The 22,752-nt window shown below is 29.9% G+C and overlaps 1 protein-coding gene and 1 long non-coding RNA gene across 2 annotated transcripts in view; both read left to right on the top strand.

Annotated features, from left to right (window-relative positions):
• The window catches only part of LOC136978388 (uncharacterized), a 117,563-nt gene that overhangs the window by 6,455 nt on the left and 88,356 nt on the right, over nt 1–22,752 (top strand). The gene's annotated exons all lie outside the window — the stretch shown is intronic.
• Nucleotides 2,819–15,982, top strand: LOC136978386 (peptidyl-prolyl cis-trans isomerase FKBP2-like). Its single transcript, XM_067274089.1, has 5 exons — nt 2,819–2,899; nt 6,256–6,474; nt 10,559–10,671; nt 10,748–10,830; nt 14,941–15,982. The coding sequence occupies exons 2-5, from the start codon at nt 6,265–6,267 to the stop codon at nt 15,000–15,002; spliced, it is 468 nt and encodes a 155-aa protein (XP_067130190.1). The 5' UTR covers nt 2,819–2,899; nt 6,256–6,264; the 3' UTR covers nt 15,003–15,982.

Here is a 22,752-nt window from a genome sequence, read left to right as displayed (position 1 = left end):
TAGTACCATAAAATAGTTTTAGTTGACGGCTTTTCTTTGTATGTTTACTCATATGTTGCGTTGCCGTCTCCCATTAAACCAAACCGAACGATTGAATGTCTCGAAAAATAAACTTTCAAAGCATTTATTCGAATTTTCTGATATTAGAGAACTTTTCAGAGTGCAATACTTTAACAAATAAATAAGTTAACAATATCTCACACTTCAAAGAATTTTCAATATGCATTATATAACAAATTTGTGATATAAACTCGCTAGGATAAATAATTAGGAGTAAAATTTCGCGTGAGTTATTGTTGAGTAATAACTCGTATGTGCCTTTCTTTAATATAAATGAGTTAAATTTTTCATTTCAAAAAATTAGTAAATTTTCGCAATAAAGTTTACTTTTTTTTCCATAATTGTAACTTCGTTTACTTGTTTAAAGAAATGCGACACGCGGGTGATCTGCGGAAAAGAAAAAACTTCCGAGAGGAATTTCAACAGAAAACTGGTCCCTATTGAGGTGTTAAATTGTATACTTCTATCAAATCTAATACAATTTTTTTTCACCAAAAATACATTTTTTTAAAATAAATATTTTGTTTTCGGTGAATGAGTTTAAAATGACATTTCCATATTATTTATCATTACAAAATTAAAATGATACATAAAAGTGGATATAAAGTAAAAAGTCCAAAAATACATTCTTCAATTTATTATATAAACGAAAAATAAATTTTTCCTATGATGAGACAAACAACTCTCATTAAACTAATTCAGTAATCATATCGCTTGACAATAATTCTGTCAGATGATTTAGGAATGTAAATGTATTTTTTAAAATTATCTTCTTTTAATTGTGTAGTGTGATTGTTTATTAGTATACGTTTAGCTGAATAAATTGTGTATGGAGTTAGTAAAGCAATCAATTAATTAAGTATTCTATTTCGGTGTTTTTTGTCTTTAAATCGTGTTTTTTTTATTCAAATAAAGGTTTATGAATATTATTTGTTACTATAATCACATTTTAACCATAAATTTTAAGTAGCAGAAACCTGTTGAAATCGACGGTTTTATTTAATTGATATATAATTAATGATCTTGTTTAAAATTTGCATTCTGTACAAAAATCATCAGTACAGCAAGTGTTTTCTGGTCTGTTTGAAGGTGGTCCATGGCTACCTGTAACAGATTTCTCCAGTACTACGAGGATCCCCCTCCGCTCCTGTCTCCAGATGGCTTTTTTCACTTTTGTATCTGGGTCCACTAAGTCTAAAAATGAAAAATCTTGGAATCATTTTTTGGCCGATCGCCATACTTTCCCTCTCTTATACATAACAGCCGGAAATGTAAAAAAGAATTAGTGCTTCAATATTGACAAGACCAATTTAGTTTGAAAGTAGACATTACACAGATTTTTTAATATAATCCTAGAAGAGGAATAAATTACTACAAATATTGACGTAGTGGAACAGTCGATCAAACATATTATCTACCAGGAAACGTTTATAAATATTATTTAATATTTATTTATTTCATTCTAATTAATATGACTTTTTTAAAATGAAATAAATACGAAAGAACTTATTTCGTAAATATTCGATCGCATGACGAACCTACAGATACATTATCTGTTCCTGCGTATTAATAGTCACTACTACCGAGGTAAGTAAAAGGTAAACCAATAATTGATTTTTGTTCATAAAACCAAAAATGTATATTTTTCTGGCAATCAAAATAAAAAACAGCTGAACCAATTAGTAAATCTGTTGTAAAAACTTTCAACCATCAAAAATATAAGGAAGTTTTAATAAATACAGAACTGTTAAGACATCAACAATACAGAATTAAAAGTAAAAATCATGTAGTGAAAACATATCTTCAGAACAAAATATCTCTCTCTTCATTTTACGAAAAATTTTTATTTTAGATAATTGGTTAGATGTAATATCATTTGTTCATTATACATTTTGCATTTAGTTCTTACAGAGTCTTTAATAACATCATCATTTCAATATGGATATTTAACATTATACAAGAGAAAACAAAATATTAAAACCAACTTAATACATGGTGTTTGCAATAAAATATTTCTTTTTATTTCCCTGCTAAAACAGGCAGGGAATAAAGCAGCATCATTAAAATTACCACAGAATCAAATATATCAATGTAAATTTTTTGTAGTAAGTAAGAAGATAACAATACTATTGTGCGATAAGAATTTTTATAAAATGTAATCGTATTAATTGTAATAAATAATTTTTTTTTCAAATTTTACTAAAAAGTGTTAATCAATATTGTTGTATTTTTGTAAAATCAATAGTAACCTCTATTAAAAAGTGTGCTGTATTTTATACATGTTAACAAGTTCACCAACAGACGAAAATAGTATTCGAGGTTTCAAAAATTATTTCAAGTGAGATGTAATAAGTCAAAAAACTGACTTAAATCAATAGTTTATTTATGAATTCGCAAATAATTTAAACTGAGATTTAATATGGAAAAATTACATATTTCTATTTACATACAAGCAAAATGGAATTCGATTTCAAACATCAAGTATTAGGCGAAGGGCTCGTGAATGATTTTTCAAAATATCTGGATTGGAATAAAAAAGCAAAATTTTCAAATATCTCAGATAAATTTGTTAATTGACACTTGTTTTCGGGTCCCCCAGAGCGGTAGGCCGACGCTTAACACTTATAAAGACGAGAAGTTAGAATTTCATATTGGAAGCCGAAAAGTTAATTAATAACTTTTATATCCCAATAATTATTACATCTTAATTAAGCAATTTTGATAAATAATAAAATTATTATATTACGAAAGTTCGAAGTTCTGACAGCAGAGGGCGAACATCGACACATGTAAAGTTCTAAGATTATTCGGAAGATTATTATTGTAACATCTAATAAAAGTAAGCTTTATTTATATTTATAAATATGGTTTATCATTAGAAGTTACTGATTAGTATCTACGTAAATGAAAAATTAAGTTTGATTTTCTCGTGTAGCATGTGATAGTATCTCGGGATGCAGCATAGGGAAATACATCTTTTACGTATTTCCACGATTGTATGTATATAATGGGTATATTCGTGTTTTATTGGTTTATATTATGTAAAATTTCTTGTACAGGTAAAGCTCTGGATTGCATTAATAAGGCAGAACAAACACCCGTTATTTCAACGATTGAATCTACAGTGTGAAGTCTCCATGGCTGCATCCAGATTTCCCACTAATCGTGCACGGTAGTCGAGATGCAGCATGTTAAACTATTCGGCGACTTCACACAGTGTGTATTTTCCACCGTTAAAATAACTGTGTGTTCCTGAGCATTATCTTTAAAAGGAAGGAGTCTAATATCTAATAGGCTGTATTTGGACTGCTGTGTGAGATTAGTGGGAAATACGGATGCGGCCATTTAAACTCTTTGGTGACTTTTTGCCGACTGTGGATTTGTGGATTGCTGACTTACCGGAATGTTTCAGAAATTTGGTAACGTTTTATAATTCTCCGACTCTCAAATCAAGATTTACTCCTTCTGTATTTACTTGAAAAGACAGTCAACTAAAGTCCAAAATTAAAACTGGAATAGCTAACTTAAATAAAATGAACACTGTACATAAATTTTCCAATGTGAAGAGTTTGTGTAACAGATGTTTTTTGTTTATTTTATAAACTTGTATCAGGTTTCAAATTATGCAATTCAAAATTCCCAAACTGGAATGTTTGGGGATTTCGGAGGTTTATAAAATCAACCAAAAATGTTTGTTACACAAACTTTTCATGCTGGAGAATGTTATGTAGAATTTATGTATGGCGTTTATTTTATTACAAAACAATCAAGTTTTGCATTATATATTTAGACAGACTAAAGAATAGGTCCAACATTTTGATACCGACGAGAGCAAAAAATGTCATATCTCCTGGAAGAAATTCCAGCAGAATGCTTGCCAACTCTTTGGTATATAATGGAAAGCTTTGCAAATCCCCACCATCAAACATTTGAATTTGTTCCTTCTTACTCAGCATTCTGTTTACCTGTAAAAGAATAAATAAGAATCAATGTAACCCAGCCTTAGGAGAAACTCTGGAAATCTATATATTTATGATGATTGACACAATTATTCTTATAGTGATTGATGTATTTATGGCCATCTATTGACATGTAATTTATATAGATTATATGAATGAGTTCTGCTATGCTTATGAATTGAGGATACTTCTCTCCTGAAGAATTTGTTCTTTAAGTATCTAGCAAACGAATGAATTAATAAATGAATTACTCACTATTTAATCAATACATTTCTAATCTAATTGTATGTGTTTCTAGTGAAGAGTGAGTCAATGTTTGGCTGATAGATTGAGTTTAATAGATAGATTGCAGCATACTTGTACCTGCAAATGCACAGTCTTTATGACTGCATACAGATGAGTGATCTCTCTGCTCATTCACTCACTGTGATTCTCTATATTTTATTCTTATATAGCTATGTATCTTTTGCTATTACTTTTGTAATTATCACATCACAACATGTAACACCAGTCTTTGCAGATATTAGAATGATGAATATAGATAAAAAGTCACAAATTCAGGGAATATAGGCCCTACTATTATAAAAGATATGTATATTTAACCCCCACAAATGGATAAAAACATGACTAATAAAAATGCAAGACTGTGTATATATGTATTTTTATTCTTATATATAAATAAACATAGTAAGAAAGTATATATTTTTTATTTTTTGGGGTCTTCAGAACGAATTAATCAAATTCTCATAAAAACTTATGGTAAATTGATAATCGGTTAACGAACAATTTGGATAGCGAATGAAGTCTTGGAATGGATTACGTTCGTTAACCGATCACCCACTGTATAGTTAATAAAATAGCTAAACATCTAAATTTTGAATTAGAAAAAGGATAAAATGTTACTATTTTTAGATATAAAAATAATATGAAATGACAATACTATAAAAATACAATATGTAAAAGTGAATATCTTTAAGATATAAGTGCAAAAAATATTAAATAGAACATCAGATGAAATTTATAAAAAAATAGAAATGAAAAACATTTAAAATATTTAAGATGTTTTTAAAAAAAATATTAAAACTTTAAAGTTAAAAAAGTTAAGTAACCATTGTTTTTTTACATCTATAACCACATTTAATTAGAGACAAAGCCAATACTAAGGTATTTAAACATTAGTATTTATTATCACTATGCATTTCAAGTGTTTTTTTATTTTTTTTACATTCCTCGCTAACCCGGGAAGACAGCTCCGGGTTAGAATCTAAGAACATATAGCTGCAATTAGATTAAGCTTTCCACATCTAGTCTTGTCTTTCATGTATCAAACTCTGTTCTTGAGATTAAGGAAAGACAGGTGGACAGATAATAGTGAGAATTTATAGGTCTACAATTTTTTTGATGTATTACTCCAACTGAAGAGGAGGAAAACCCGAAATGTACACATTGAAGTTGAAATTTATGAAAAAATAAAGAGAAAAAAGCCTATGTCTAGATTCCTAAAAATCATGGTGTGATAAGTCCCAAACTAATAGTCAAAGATTGTATAAGAATAAAATAAAAGATAAAAGGACAATAAGCTATAATAATAGATTTTGATTCTTGCTTGACAGTTTTGCATTTATTAGCTTGCTCACTAGGTGCTGGAACTATAAGTAAGTGTCAAGGAAAATAACATTTCTATTTTCAGTTATAATTTATCCAGATTGTGATCATCTTGTTTTGTGGAGATCCATTAGAGGTAATTTATACTATAACGGTTCATGCTGAAAAAATTTTGGTTGTCCATTTTTCTAAAAGACTTGTCCTAAATGTCGATCATTAGACTGTCTTTAAGTCTAATCATTCTGTTTTGCTTATGTTATGATCAGTATTTGCAATTCTTAACTCATGATCACCTGTGGTAGCAATGACTTGAACACATAAGGCAGGAATTTTCCACATATTACAGGCTGAAAAAACTGCTTCAGAAAAAAATTGTCTTATGTATGCAATCCTGTAAAAAAAACTGCATGTGCATTTAGCTTAATATTTTCTATGACAGTTATATTTGATTGTGCAATCATTGCATAAAGTAGGCAGAGAATAAATTGGTGTAGAGCTGCTTGTATGGTAATGCCTCCATAAATATGATGACCATTTTCTCTCTTGAATGCATAAGCATGCAGAGAACTAAATATATAAATAATTTATATAAATTAATTAAATTAACAGTATCATGCAATTTTATATTTAGGATCTGAAAATGTTTTCCCTGAAAACTATGCTTCTCTATGGCATTCTGCTGTTGGTGGTTTTGATGTGCTTGATTGACTTTGTAGTCATCAGTGATGAAAACACTTCAGGAAAGTCAACGAATGCAAAAACAAAGAAACTGCAGATTGGTGTAAAAAAGAGACCAGAAGTTTGTGATAAAAAATCAAAGAAGGGCGACGTGCTTCACATGCATTACAAGGTGAGTTTTATCTGGCATGTTTTTAAAATGTAGAATTATCTGTGAAATTGCATATTTGTATGGTGCCAGGATGTAGTCATGCAGCAAGGGATGGCATTTCTCACTGCTCTTCCATTCCTTGTTCTCTGCCTGCCCCATGACACCCCATACAAGTTTAAAAGTCATGAGCAGTTGACCTCTGGATGAAATAGAAAACAGGCGCGTCAGATTCAAATACTAGGCTGCATGAACAGCCACAAAGTAAAGGAGAATAAAATTTAATACTTGTACTTGTTTATTTCTCTTTTTCATTGGGCATTATATATATCACTGGTTTGCATATGACATGTAAAGGAGCTACCACACTGATATGGTCATTCCTTGCATTAGTGATCTTGGGCTATTGCATTTTTATAGTAGCCCACTTACTTACACTAAGTTTATGCAATGATCAGTGAAGCAGATGAACAGCACTCAGAAATTTCTGATTACATCCTTGATAGTGTAATCAATTTTATTCATTCTGGGTCAATTTTTGCAAACATAGGGAGCCTGATGTCATGTATAAAACAGTAATATCATTATCAACATCTAAATTAACACCAAATTATTTTGTCCTTTTTGGTCAGATATTCATTGACTAGGAACTACTGATGGAAGTAATAGCAATTAAAGCTTTTAAAAACATCGACGTCAGTACTGCTTTGACAACTGATAGACAATCATTTGTGTATATTTTAATATTTTACATTAATTATAAATAAAATAGTAATTTGATTGGATTCTTTCATAGTTTTGGGTGATTTTATTGATTCAATACTGATTTTAGAGTAATGAATTTTGGATCACTATGGCATATTTTATACCAGTTCAGCATTGAAAGTAGAGGATTTGGAACTCATTGCTCTAAAACAATGATGTTTTTAACGTTTTCAATATTTGTATTAGCATAATATTTAAATTTTGGTTAACAAATCTTTAGTTTTGTACTGTTAAGTAAATTAATTATTATGGTAGTTCCAACAAAAATTTGCTGTGGAAAGTATAAAAACTTTGGCTTTGTCAATAATCTACAAGAAAAGGTGTTACTTTGTCAACTGTTTTGCTTCTGTTACCACACTCCACTGTTTCACATAAAATTACAATAAAATTTTCTATAATCTAAGTGCTTTCAGACACATCTCATCTAAAAGTGCTTTCTATAATCTAACCACACAATAATAACCTTAGAATAGCAAAAAGATTTACTAACTATAACATTTTTGGATATCTTTAACATCCTCCCTCCTGTAGAATACTAAATGGAATGCCAATTCAAATTTTACATCTGAACGTTAAGATAATGCACTTCAAACATATGTTCGAAAATATTATTATTTGCAAATATTTATTTATATTTGCAAGACAGGTCTGATTTAGCTATAATTTAACCAGATTATAGTTTCATAATACTAAAGAAGGAGCAGGTAGTTATTGTAATTTTATATTAAACTATTTCATCACAACACCACTAACCTCAAATTGGATGATACTCAATAAAGTCTTGAAAAAAAACTTTTAAGACCAGTGTAGAACAGAAATTATGCTAAATGTTTTTGGATTCCTGAATCCTGCCTCAGATTAAAATTTGTTTTATTTTTGGAATGTATGGAACTATTGAATCATTATGAATTTGTTTTTCATAGTTTATTGGAATAGTTTTGTTATTTACTGCCTGTTAGAAGAGTTTATAGTGGCTTTTCTCATTTAGCATCCTAGATATTTTCTGCTGTTTGCCCATCCTATCTTTATTCCTTCCCTCAGAATATTTATTATTACTACTTATTATGTATGTAAAATTAAAATATTCATATATGAAGAACTATACAGAGGGTTTAGTAAAGTACTTATATAGTGATGTGAGCGATGCACAACATACGACACGCAGTAGTGAATGCACAGGAAGACATAGGAAAGTGAGAAGCACACATGTTATAAATAAGCACATGAATGAACTCAAAGAGAATTGCAAATTTTACTTTCTGTGCTTCACATGCACATTAGCATTCCATGCTTTCTATTCATGCCATTCACGTACATGGGGTATCTCCTTTTGTACTAAAATAGTCATGCTCTGTAAGTTTGTAACTGACTTCTTTCTGTAATGCACATCGTTTTCAAGATCAAAGTTTAGTGCTAGGAATACTGTGAGCAGTCTCGTTTCTTAGCACAAAATCACTTTATATAAGTATTTTTATCATGTTTGTAACTTTGCTATCTGCATTCATCAGTTATGTGGGCATATAAGGATTTTACTATGCATCTTTTATATATATTTACAAAATTTAGGCTGTGGTCTTATTTTAGAATCGCTTCGTTCTATTTACAGATTAGCAAACGTTTTCACAGCCCCTCCTAACTTGCGCTCTAATCGCCTTAACGGCCTATTCGACGAAGCCTGAAGAAGAGCCCAGGAGGGGCTGTGAAAACGTTTGCTAATCTGTAAATAGAACGAAGCGATTCTAAAAATAGAACCACACCGGGTAAAAAAGGTTAGAAGGGTTTCTTTTATTATTACAATTTGCTATCTGCATTCATCAGTTATGTGGGCATATAAGGATTTTACTATGCATCTTTTATATATATTTACAAAATTTAGAGCTGACTTAAGAAGTCGAAAAAATTATAGTGAATAATAATAATTATAGCTTACATGTGTTATCTGTAATCAGTATTGTTAATATTATGCAAGTAATTTGCATTTTAAACTTAATTTGAAATTGGCTATAGGTTATCTACCAGTTTTAATTTTCAATTACAGGTGTCCTTCATACAACACAGCATTTCTACAACACTGTTTAATAATTGGGGAAACCCCCGTACAACACAATTTTGCTCTAACACAGTTTGAGAATTTCAGAAATCCTCCTCACAAAATTTCACAAGTTTTAAGTGCAAACTCTGTTTTTCAATATCTTTTTTTATTCAAGTAAGATGTGTGTTGTCTCAAATTTTCCCATGGATTTTAGAATATTGAAATTTTCACTTTTTGTCAGGTTTACTTTAATGAAAACTGATAGTGCAATGTTTTTCTTTGTTCTAGCTTTCATATCAAGCAGGTATCACTGTTGTTGCTTTCAGACTTTAGCTTTTAAAACTGTCCCTGTGTTTCGTTTTATAGACTAATCTTTGTATTTAGTTAAGTTTAATTAAACATTTTCAGGTGAGTGATATTAAACTTCTTTAGACCATAGGTAAGTAAATGTTTGTAAAAATGATGAACAAAATACAGTGCTATCTCAGTACTTGAACAATTTATTATTTGATATTTCTCATCAAGATGAACAAAATAGCTCAGAAGATGGCTATACTTTGTGAAAAGAAAACACCCTTGTTTAACTAAGTATTAATGCATAATTTAGAACTTTTAATTGTAGTTGTTAGTTAATTGTTTATTGAAAATAAAATATCAATTGCTTTAATAAACATATTTCTCTTAGTAACAAAAAAAATAGTATACTTTCATTAACTTTTGGACCCAATGTTTTGCACTTGTCCTTTGTTTTATATAGCATGGATTCACATAACACAGCACTTTTTCAGAACACAACTACTTTACATGCCATATACATATTCATCTTCCAACATCAAATGAACAGCCAGATTCCTTTATTGGGCTATTATGGCAAAATAAATACTAAGTAACTTGACAAGAGGCAGCTAGCCAGGCTCTCATTTCCCATTAAATATAATAATTGTAAATAAATAAATAAATTTAATTTAATTTTTAGAATATTCTGGAATAAAAGATTGTCCCAGAGTGGAATTCAAATTTTCAACTCCTGCTTACTGTCCAGATGCATTGCCGCATTGCCAGTTACACTTCCTGACAATGCGGCAATGCATTGCCACATTGCCTAGATCTCCATCTGATCGTCAGTTCAGACTAATTAACTAACTTAGATATAATTGAGTCCAGTCACTCTTGGCACTGACTGGAGATGCTTAGCATCTATAGCTCCATGACTTTTGAAGTTTAATGAAATGTTTATTTATAGAACTGCAAAAAGAAATATTGTAATATTTTGGTGATATTTCTAAGATATTGTTTTATTTTGTATTGTAGGGAACTCTAGAAGATGGTACAGAGTTTGACACTAGCTACAAAAGAGGCGAGCCACTATCATTTACCTTAGGATCTGGTCAAGTGATTAGAGGTTGGGACCAAGGATTGCTAGGGTATTTATTGCTTTGTATATTTTAATTTTCATTAAATGTATTTTTAAATGTATAACTAAATGTTTTAATGTTGTAGTATGTGTGAAGGAGAGAAAAGGAAATTGGTTATCCCACCCGATCTTGGTTATGGATCGGCTGGAGCTCCACCCACTATACCAGGTAATCATTTTTACTCTTATAATTTATTTGAATGTATAGATTAAATGATGACAATGCAAGTTTAGAATAAGATAATCTTCAATTAGAATTAATCAGAAGACAAATTTGAACAAATGCTCACTTACTATCTAATTTAGGACTCTAATGGTGTGATTATTTCAAAATTTTATATTAACAAGGAATTAAAAGATAATGACCTAATACTTTTAAATGCTAAAAGTATTAACTGCTTCATTGTTTAGCTAAAGAACATTGTATTCTGCTGTCTGTGTTGATAAATAATGTAACTATGGCTTTCTTCAATTATCATCATACAGTATAATATTGCTTATAGGTTATCATCAGAAGCATTGTAGACATGAAGAACAAGCACATGTTGGCATGAAATTATGATTAGTATACTTTTTGTTTAAATATAGTGATTCGATAAATTATATTTTGAATCTTTGTATGTATTTCTACATTCATTGTGAAATACTGGTTTGAACTTAGAATAGCTAAACTTGAATGTCAATGTATTTTTAGTTTACAGTTCTTCAAATGCATATATATTTGAAAATCCAGATAGAGTCAGGCCCCAATTATTCTAAATTTTTCACACTTCACTGTTTAAAAAAAATATTTTACAGCTACCAAGTGATACACTAGAAGATAGCTCTTTTACATACATTTTAATATCAGAAGATGTTATTTGATTATTTATAGGAAGAACAAAACTTTATAACAAATGAGAAATAACAAATTTTTGTCATTTCTCATTTGTTAAATATGTTCATCTGGATTTAACAGAAACTAAACTTGGCAGATAAGTAGTGAAAGATGCAGTCCAATTAGTGGTTCTTTGAAAACAAACTCTTTCAAAGAACTTTGTTTTTTGTTTTAATTTATATTCTATTTAATGTGTACTGTAATGTATTTTTAAATTTATATAATTGTTGTTTTTATGTATGTTTGTTAATTTTGAGGTAGATGTCAACTGTCCTTTGAGACTTTTCTATTTACTTCTAAAAATAAATAAATAAAGTATGTAACATGTATAAATTTGTTTGTTAATTACAAAATCATTCTTATAACTGCTTTAACTCATTTAACTCATTTCTAAAAAGTCTTATTAAAATTTACCGGGTAGTATATCAACAGAAAAAAATTGTGATTTTTATAAAGAAAAAAATTTCATATTTTGTCACCTGGTTCTTTGCCCAATTGCCATTACTGAGTTGATGGTGTCCCATTTCTGGGCCTGGCTAAACCTGTAACAGGCTTACGAAAAAAGGCCTCAGTATTTACAGGGCAAAAAAAGTTTAAAAAAATGATCTGGATTGAATCATCAGGAATTTTTGTTGGTAGTTTGACTGAAAGCTTTGGAATAATAGACTGATAACACTACTCTACAAATTGAAAAATATTTTTGGAACAGAAACAGTGTGGAGATCGGGCCGTAAAAGGTTTATTACGTACTTTTCTAGGTAGAGTCCTGCCACCAGGTGTGTTTTTCATCACCCACCACATTTTTATTATATACCATTAAAAAATTGATGAAAAATGTGAATTTCCACAGTGACCAAGTTTTTAGGTATATTAAATTTTATGCAATGCTAAATAAATTTCTAATACTCATATTTTATTTTGCTGATTACATAAAAAGCTGTTGTATAACATAACTAAAACAGGCATAAAAAGTACCTGAAATTTTTTATAATGAGTCGGATAATCACTTTTTTCTTCGGTGTAGGGTAGGATCTTCTCTTTGTAGAAACCAGCAGTAGCTACTCATTCTCGATTCATCCCATTTTCCTTGGTAACGCTGCTCACTTTGCAATATATCCTGTTGAAACCATTTACTCTGTTCATCACTCACTGCATTCAAATTTAGTGGGAAAAAGTCCAGATGAGGATGCAAGAAATGAATTTTTAAGGACATCCAGCAGCCTAAATTTTTATAGTTCAGCAGAAGATTTTTTACTAAAATATCACTATTTTGTGCTTTGTTATTTCCAAGAAAACAATGGACTACATCCTTAAATGATTTTCATGCTTTTAGCTCTACGCTATTCAACTTCATATCAAAATTTTCATCATTAAGAAGTAATTTTCTAATCTTAGGTCCAACGAATATTCCTTCCTTTAATTTAGCTTCACTTAACCTAGGAAACACTTGGCTTACATGTTTAAATCCTGGTCCTTCTTTATTCAGTGCTTTAACAAAATTTTTTATCAACCCCAATTTTATATGTAATGGGGGCAATATTATTTGCTGAGGATTGACTAATGGAACATACTTAATATTGTTTTGCCCAGGAGTGAAAGTCTCTCTTTTTGGGCAATCTTTAACCACATAATGTTCACTTGTTGCACGACTGTCCCACAGACATAAAAAGCAGCAGTATTTTGTAAAGTCACCTTGCAGTCCGAGAAGAAGACCAAAAACTTTTAGGTCACCACAGATACATCATAAGTGAGCACTATAATTGACTGCTTTTAAAATTAATGACATATTTTCATATGTTTCTTTCAAACCAACAGCACGTGCTACTGGTATAGAAGGATTCTGGTTTGAATTATGCAGTAGCACTGCTTTTAAGCTCATTTTTGACGAGTCTATAAATAACTGCCAATCATCAGGTTTATAAGGAATATTCAACTCAGACATCAAACCATTTATATCACAACAGGAACACAACTGATTTCCCATAGTGAAATATTTCATTAAATCCTTATTTCTGTGTCTTAAAAATGAAACTTTGGTATCCTTATACAATAAATTTTAGTGATTTAAGCGTGAACCTAACACTTCTGCTTGATGTTTTGATAAATGCAAGTTGCGAACAAAATCGTTTAGTTCCACTTGTGAAATGAGATGTGGTTCACTATTTGATTTTTCTGGTATTAAATCTTTGTCTCTTAACCTTGTGCTGCCACATCAGAACAAACCTCTTCAGAATTAGAAATCTCCTGCCCAAGAAGATGGGGCTGTGGGAATAGGTAAATTCTCTCCATGAGGAACCGGTCTCATAGCCGATGGAATATTTGGATACACAATATTACTTTTATTTTTTGCAGAGAAACCTCTGACCTTTGTTAAACAGAAGTAGCAGTCAGTTCCCCTCATAACCACTGCGTGAGCTTGACATAACACCTAATACACATTAAATGCAGTGCCCACTGTTTGTCTTGATCTCCGAGTGGACATCCGAAATAAAGTCCACAAGCAGTTTTCATCAATTTTGAAATGGGCCTACACTGACTCTTTGTTGTGATTTCGCCACATACGTAACAAAACACGTCTGGAGAATTTGTACACAAATGTGTTTGCTGCCGCATATTTCAATAAATGTCGAAGTAAAATTTAAAAAAGAAAAAAGTTTCCAAACTTATTTTACCTGCAATTGAACATGGATTATCACACACAACTTCACTCACCAATGTCTTGAGCTGCACTGAGATAATGCCTTTTCAAAGACCGATGACGCATCTTCTTTGATCATAATTGATGATTTATTAGTTAAAGCATGGGTGCCAGAATAAATAAGTTATAAACTGGTGCCAATCAGGCAGCTGTTCTTTCGTCAGCAATCTTACTCATATCTGGATGTACCTTTTCTTCAAAACTACTGAATTGTAAAAATGTAAACGTAAAAATGTTTTGTTTTTTGAAATTGAAATTTTAAATTCAATTAGTTTTTGACAAAATCTTTACTTTAAATAAAAAATTTATTTATGACTGTAAAATTAAATTAAAAAATGCATTAAAATGTGCACCACCACACAAGGAACAAATCAAAGTTTGCCATTTTTACATGGGCTGGGATTGAACATCTGACCGCCCTTAAAGTCAAAAAACTAAATAACGTGACATGATAGAGCATTTCTGATCACACTTTCCATTTCAACATGAAAAATATGTTATAAAAAACTCACTGACATATCTGTTCTGAAAATCATGTAGACTAGACTAGTGTAATTACTGTCTCAGTCATCTGATCAATTTGTATTTTCAATTATTTATTTAATAATAATTGATGCATACTTTGTGGAAAGATGTATTTATTTATGAATGTATAGAAATAAATATCAAATATTATTATTTAATTCATTATTTTTTTATAACAGGTGATGCTGTCTTAACATTTGAAGTGGAGCTAGTCAAGATAGAAAGAAAGTCAGAACTTTAGCAATAAAATTATATTTATAATATTTTCTATATTTCCTGGACACATTCCATCTAAATCTTCCTAATTGAACAAAATAGAAATTCAGAAACATAATACAGAATTTTTTCTTTACAGAAAGCTCTTCAATATTATGCAAATATTATTTTTATATCTTATACAATATTTTTTGTATAATGATACAAAAATAATAAAAAGTTAATTGTTTCTCTTTCACAAATCCAAAGAAAGAGAAATTTTTATTCTATTACATATTATACTGGAATAATAATTTAAGATGACCATATCTATTCCTTTTTTAAATGTATCTATTATATATGGAGTGTCTGGATTGAGACTGATATGTTTTAAATCGCTGTCAAAATTCAGTGTGTAAAGGTAAGTGCATTGCATGAGAAAATGTAATTGTGTAAATTTTCTCTTGAATCAATTGAGATATGCAAAACAATTAGTTATGTGCTGCAGTTTCTATTGTCAGAATGGCACAAACTGTATTGTAGTAAGCTAAGAATTCTATTGTCCAAGTGCAGCAAAACTTCTGTTTTGAAAGGATCATCTATCCTCATCAAGGATGGAAGGAATGGTACCTGTATACAGGAATTATGTTTGAAAGTTAGAGATGGGGAGCACTGATTATCAGATGAAAATGTTGAAGTAATTGGGGAAGCTTTCCAACTATGCCCATGGAAGCTCATTTGTCAGGCAGCTAGGCAACTTGAAATTCCCCACTTAACCTTACTTTTATTGTGGTTCTTACCTAATTTATAGCCTTTTAAAATGTGTCAGTCTCAGTCCAGACATCCTATATTTTAAAGTCCAATATTTTATATTTAAATGTGTTTCTTTACATAAGAAATCCATAGAATGTCAGATTATGGATATATTTCACTTGTATAAAGAATATGAATTTCAAAAATGTTTTTCTTTTTATCTTATGTGCACAATGTTATTTTACAGTAAATAAAAAGTCTTTGTAATTTTAATCTGTTTGAAATCTTAATTTCTACAGTTTATGTTTAATAAAATTAGTAATTGGGTATGTTGCCTGGTAAAGCGGCTTTAATATAGCTGGATAAGTAACTAGCCACAGTCCATTTCATATGAAATTGATACTAACATTGGTTTGCTTATCTACCTATATTAAAGCTGCTTCATCATATCAGGCAACATATCATTGTATGGTTTATCTTTAATATTATTGATAAGTTAACCTGGTATAGAAGTGGTGACTTCTAAACCTTTAGAAAATATAAATCAAGTATATAAACAAATATAAGGTGGCCAAAAAATCAATTAACAATTTTAAAATGGCTGACTGGATAAAACCAGTCCACGCTGATATTGTTATGGGTTTGAATTTGATCAATGGGCTGGCCATATGGAATTTTTTAGTTTTCTTCATAAACCTGCGCATGGGTCAGTTTTTCAGGAAGGCACCCCTTGACAGATTTTCCATGTGTTGTGTTGTCTTATTCTATCAATCTATTCTATTTTAAAATAGTTCAGATCTTCATATTTAATATACTATGTATTCTAACACGTTGTATGAAAGTTGTATTGCTATCCAAATTAAAAAAACTTAATCAGTATGTTTTGTAATCACTTGCATTGCTTTTGTATTGGCTTGGTCTGCTGAAGAGAGGACACAGTAACAGGTAGAGTTGGTAGGTGCTACTAGACAAGCTAACTCCACCCCAAAAGGGAACCTAAAGATGGATTAAGGCCAGGGAGGCAAGATAGTAAACCTGTTGCCGATTACAGACAACCATAGAGCACAACTTGCCATTGCAAATCCCAGAGAAGGTCTCTTATTTAAAAGGTGTAGGGTCACTACTTGAAGTAAAAAAGACTGAGCATGGTACCCAGGGAGGCACATCAGATGAACCATGCTTGTCCAGAAACAGGACAGTACATCTTATGACAGATGAGCTTTAAAATGCCTGGTGGCAATGTTCAGAAAGAAGGAGAAGCTCCCAGATAAACTATACAAACGAGAGGAAGAGGTGGAACATGACAAAGAAGACATCTATTTGTAGACAAATGTGAGGAGAGTTGTAAAACTAATATACAGGAAAGGATAAGTAAAAGGAATGTTAATCAAATACCTTACGACAGCACTAAAATGGGGGGAAAACGAAGAGCGAGATTGAACCCATCATCCATATAGTGGCACAGATCCTGGGTTCAGGCACGACAGAGAGAGTCAAAATGGTGAATAATCGGAAGGGAGAGGAATAGGCTGTGCAAGGTGGCTGCGAAGTACCGAGCACGCCAAGATGAGCAAAAACTCTACCGATAAACCGATAAAAAATGCACCGATAGTGTTATAGTAGTGAAGACCTAGCTGAAGTCAGAAGCCCGAGAAATCGCTCAGTATACAACAGGAGCCAGAAAAACCTCCACGTGCTTAGGGAATAAAAACAGTAAAGACAACAATAAAAGATAGGAAAAATATAAAAATGATAGTCAGAAAAGAAGAAAGTAAGTGCGAAAGAAAACACTCGCGTTGAGAAAAATAGTAAATGTATTATTGGAGAAATATATACTCGTTTGTTTTTTATAGTGACACTAGATGGAGTCAGTGCCGCCCATGCGCGTCTGTCGCAAACTGGAAACTTGTTTATGAAACTAATGATAGAGGTGGGTAGAATTAAAATAGTGAAACCTATGAGGACGTACAGGTATTTAATAAAGGATAAATATAGTTATTTGTGGTAATGCGTATTAGAATGAGTGAAGAATAACAAACCGGAATGATGGGATTTGGGATAGACAACTCAACGGGTACCTGGCCGAATATTAAGCTGAAAAATAATTTGTACTGTTTACGTGTGAAAATGTGGTTTATAAATCGCATGAATTGTAAGAAAGAAAAATATGGCGATTTGTGTTAAAGGGGACCAAGGAATGAATGGAATTTGCACTGCAAGAGCTTTTTCTTAACAGAGGGCGTGTAATAAGTTCTAATTTGAATTTTTGCATGTCTAGTATCATTCGTGGTTATTAATGCTTACGTATAAACTAACTGTAACGATTATTTTTAGTATAGGATAAGTAAATTGAAACTTCTTTGCCAATTTAGGTAAAATTGTGTCAAATCGGTTATCATACAGATAAACACTATGACATAATATTTACAATTAAATTTCTGCAATTTTCCTATAGGCCTAATAGATAAAATGAATCCACTGTTTCATTCAAATTTTGTTAACAAACTTTCCAATCTAGCTTACAGTTGCGATTATCTCCAAGTAAACACCTTTAATTTCCATCGTTTATCTTTACGAGTCAAATTAATCACGCAGAAAGATTAAAGTTTTATTTGTTATAGAGATGATTCAATTGGTTATAACGAGTGTATTGGCAACTTGAAAGTTATTTTCATTAATTTCGCTATCGAATAGTTACAGATGCGTGCTTTTTACGGTAGTTTACATTCGGGGATTTTTCAGAGGTAGAGAGAGTCTCGGGACTCTTGATTTTTGAAGTTCTTAGTATACTAAAATAGTTAGATGGTCTGGGGATCGAGGATCGAATCCGGGCGAGCAATACTAAGAACTTTTTATGAATGGTCTGTTCTAGATATGTTGGGCCCCGTTCCTTATCACTCATTGAGGAGCTGGCCAAACTCATGATAGGAAAAGTAAAAAGATCTTCAGTACCCACGGGATCGAAAAAGTCAAAGATGAAAACAATTATATTTTTAAATAGATACAATTTGACAAAGATTAAAGATTTAATATACGCGAAATACAAGTAATTTATAATCAGTGTTGTGGTCACTGAAACGTGAGGGTGTGTCAAGTAGTGTGCTGGTCCTTATGTTAGATCCTGCATACGTAAACAGTTTACGTTCTAATTTTTATCCGAAAATATCAGTAAAATGATATTTTATCAGTTCAAATTATGAACATTTCGAAAATGTTAATAGAAGACTCGGGAAATTGTTTGGGATCAAGGGAAAAAACAGCAGGAAATTAATAATAAAACGTATACAGGAACAATAATTGTGGAGAATAGTATGAAAGTAACAATTGAATAATACATAAAAATTAAGCAATATAGACGTTAAGTGCGATGTAAAAAAGACAAAAGTCATTTAATGGAGTCACATTTAATCTCGCATAAAAGAATATTCAACAATGTAGAAGGAAATTAAATAATGTGTAAAGAAGAAATTAACAATGACTTATAAAAAATCGAAATTAGAAAATTAACCAGTGGAAAAAAGGAGGAAATCACACAAAATTAGTGAGTGCATAGAAAATTTGGCGAATAAAAAAAAATAGGAATAAATGCAGTGTAAGAAATTAAGAAAGAAAGCAGAATAATTAAAAGGTAAATAAAAGTAAAGAAGTAATGAAATTTAAAGAAATTACTGTAATTATTACCAGTAACAGGCCCTCTCACAGTGAGACAATAAAATTTCACATTTATCAGTCAAACTTTTATTTTTTCTCAGATTTTATTTTTAACGCTAGTTTGGCTTATTAATATAAAAGAAAGCCTTAAAAATATAAGCGACCAACCAGTTCACGATAACTGTGAGATCCTGAACAGAATATATTCATGAATGTGTTTGTTAGAAGCTGTCCAATAACGAATTATTCATTATCAATCTCAAATATTTACGTAAACTTCGAAATAATGAAAAGCATATTGTGTTTCATTACAAATTTGGATTTATCTGTATGAAGTTTGATCTAAGTTTAACATTTCTTCTTCCTGTCTAGTTGTTAAACTCGGGTTTCAACAACTACATAATAAGAGAAAATAAGATAGAAATAAGAAAATATGTGGAGAACTAATGAAGAAGAATTATAGAAAATTATAAGAAAGGGATTATAATAGGCTTCTATGAGGTTAATAGTAATGAAAAGTTGAAAATAAGTATTATTACATAAAGATTAGCATTAGGAAAATAAAATTAAAATAATAAAAATAGCAATGCTTATTAAATAAATAATTTTTCTAACCATTAATTTATTAAATAAGGTAAAATTGTTCTTTAAAGAAAGAAAAGTAGAATATAGAAAACTCGTTAAAAACTTGAGGAAACAATACAAAAAACCTCAAATTAACAAAAAGGAGTATAAAACTGATGAAAAAAAATCAGAAATAATAACGAAAAGAGGAAAAATTATAGCGATAGGAAGTGGTAAAAGTTAAAAAAAGAAGAAGAAAGAAAGAAAAGTGGCGGTAAGAAGCAAAAGAAAAAGACATAGAAACGGAAAACATTTAAAAAAGATGGGAGAAATATAAATTAATAAAAACAGAAAAAATAGCAGAAAGTGATGACAGAAAGCGGAAAAGATGTCGACAAAAATATAACAACGGGAATAGTAAACACAATAAAAATCAAGAAAGCATGAAAAGTGACAATAAATGAATAAAATGGTAATAAAAAAGAAAAGTCGGCAAGAGAAAGAGCAATGAATTAAAAAAAGAAAGCTAAGAAAACATAAAAATGATATTAGCAAAGAAAAGTAACGTAAGAAATGCAAGATAATTAATAAGAAATGGCAAAGTAAAGACAAGTTATTCTTTTTGTTTTTTTTTGTTATTTTTTTAATAAATAGCATAGTATAGAATAAATTCTGATATATATTATACAATTAATTATCTTCCGTTAATGTTATATATATAGAATCAATGAAAGATAAATGAATAAATCAGACAATGGGAAATGTTCTAATTTAATTTAATTCGTAGACAGTAATGAGTATTATCGTTTAATTCTTGCTTAGAAAAACAGCTTAATTTATATACAAACTCTTGTTATACTTTACTTTATATGAACAGGGCCGGTTCTAGGGTTTTGAGCGCCTCGGGCAAAACAAAATTTGGCGCCCTTTCATACAAGAATATACAAATTTACTGCAAATTAAAAAAAAAGTAAAAAAAGGCAAAAAATCATAATTACACAATAAAAAACTGTGTAAAAAATTTATTTATTTAAAGCACGGCAAGTGTTGTTAATGCAAAGTTTACAGAAAGACAAAGTTATTTAACCATTAAGGCGTATGACAGGCGCCAGTATCACTTTGACTATTCATAATTTTGTTGATATTTGTAATTTATAAATTTGATCTCGTCCATTTTTGAGTAGATTGTTGTGATACGTGATACTGATTACAAATTATGTTTTCAAAATAAATAAAAATAAACTTTTTAGAGATTAAAAAGCATTTGTCTGCATCAATGTTGTGTGATAAAAGCCATAAAAATTCTTAGGTTTCATTATTTTAATTAGTAAATTTTTGTTTTTGTCTATTAATCTTTTTTTGAGTTATTATTAATTCTGACTATACAAATAGTTTTCTTTGAATAATTGTAATATTATTTATATCTGTTGACAATAATAAAATAATTAGCGTTGTGACCTTTATTTGGTATTATTAAAGAAAAAAAAATTTATTGCTTGCTAAAAAAATCGATGTCTCATGAAAAATGATCAATTTTAATTTATAAAATCTAAAAAAATAATGAATGTAAAAAAATATTTTATTTTTATATCGGCGACCCTCAAAATTTGGCGCCCCGGGCAGTCGCCCGGCTTGCCCGCCCCTTTATCCGTCGCTGATTATGAAATCGTTATAAGAATTAAAATGTAACTTATATATGTACAATGTAAGAAACTTAAACGTTTTTAAGAGGACATTAATCACGTTTATGAGTAAGATAATGTAAAAACTACAAAAAAGAAAGATAAAATACGTAATATTTTGATAAGTACCGTACCTCTTACAAATACAGCATAGAATACATTCGGATATACAGTATATTCTACAATGTAACCTGAAACGAGTACAGACATTAGAATTTTAATTAATGAATAATTAAGAATAATGTAAACATTAATATACATTATATTATTATATAAAATTATTATATTTAATAATATTACTATGTATATTATTATTTTGTAGAGAGAATGGAAACTATGCTTTGTGTTGTGTATTCTACATAAACTTGTGAGCATGAATCATGCCATGAGTACAGAACAATGCGTTTTTCTTTTTTAAAAATCAGTTAGAGTATGATTAAAACGCAATTGAATTAATTATTTTTAGTTAATGTCAATGGAGTCTTATACAAGTTAATTAACAGACTTTTTGGTCCCCGTGTTTTATATTTTGCTTAGCAGAGAACATCATAAAAAATAAAAGATAACAACAGATTTTGTAACTTAAATATGCATTATATGAAAGTTAATCAAACGTACATTAAACAATAGAAAATGTAGTAAAGTATATACATATGATAAATATTCTAATGTACTAAATGGTCTTAAAGTTATTTTAATTGAGTTAATTAACTTTTTATGTTTCGGTTTACTGAATTTTGTATCTTTTACCGTTTAGAATGTACAGTACTTTCTACTATATAATGTCAGTAGTAGATAGAATCAGGAAGCTCTTTAATTCTTTCAATAAGTAGTAATACAGCCTATATTACTATAATTTGTATTTATATTTGTATAATTTATAATTGGTAACTTTAAGTTACCAATTATAAATTATATAAATTAAATAAGACATTTCAACGTTTTTAGGCGCTATTTATAAGCAATAAAAAGTGAAAATTCAGCGTAGAACAACTATATATTATAGGATACATATTATATAAGATAAAGGGACCAGACAATATAAAACTAATAATTCGCTCAACAGACAGCAACGTATATATTATCTATGGAGTGAATGAATCTGTTATAATAAAACTATCAATATAACAAAATTAGTGACTTAAA

Source organism: Centruroides vittatus, unplaced genomic scaffold, assembly GCF_030686945.1.
Source record: "Centruroides vittatus isolate TY-2023 unplaced genomic scaffold, ASM3068694v2 contig_519, whole genome shotgun sequence".
In the NCBI taxonomy this organism is placed as follows: Eukaryota; Metazoa; Arthropoda; class Arachnida; order Scorpiones; family Buthidae; genus Centruroides; species Centruroides vittatus.
The sequence above is the reverse complement of the archived record's forward strand: the minus strand, read 5'-3'. Positions and strand labels throughout refer to the sequence as shown.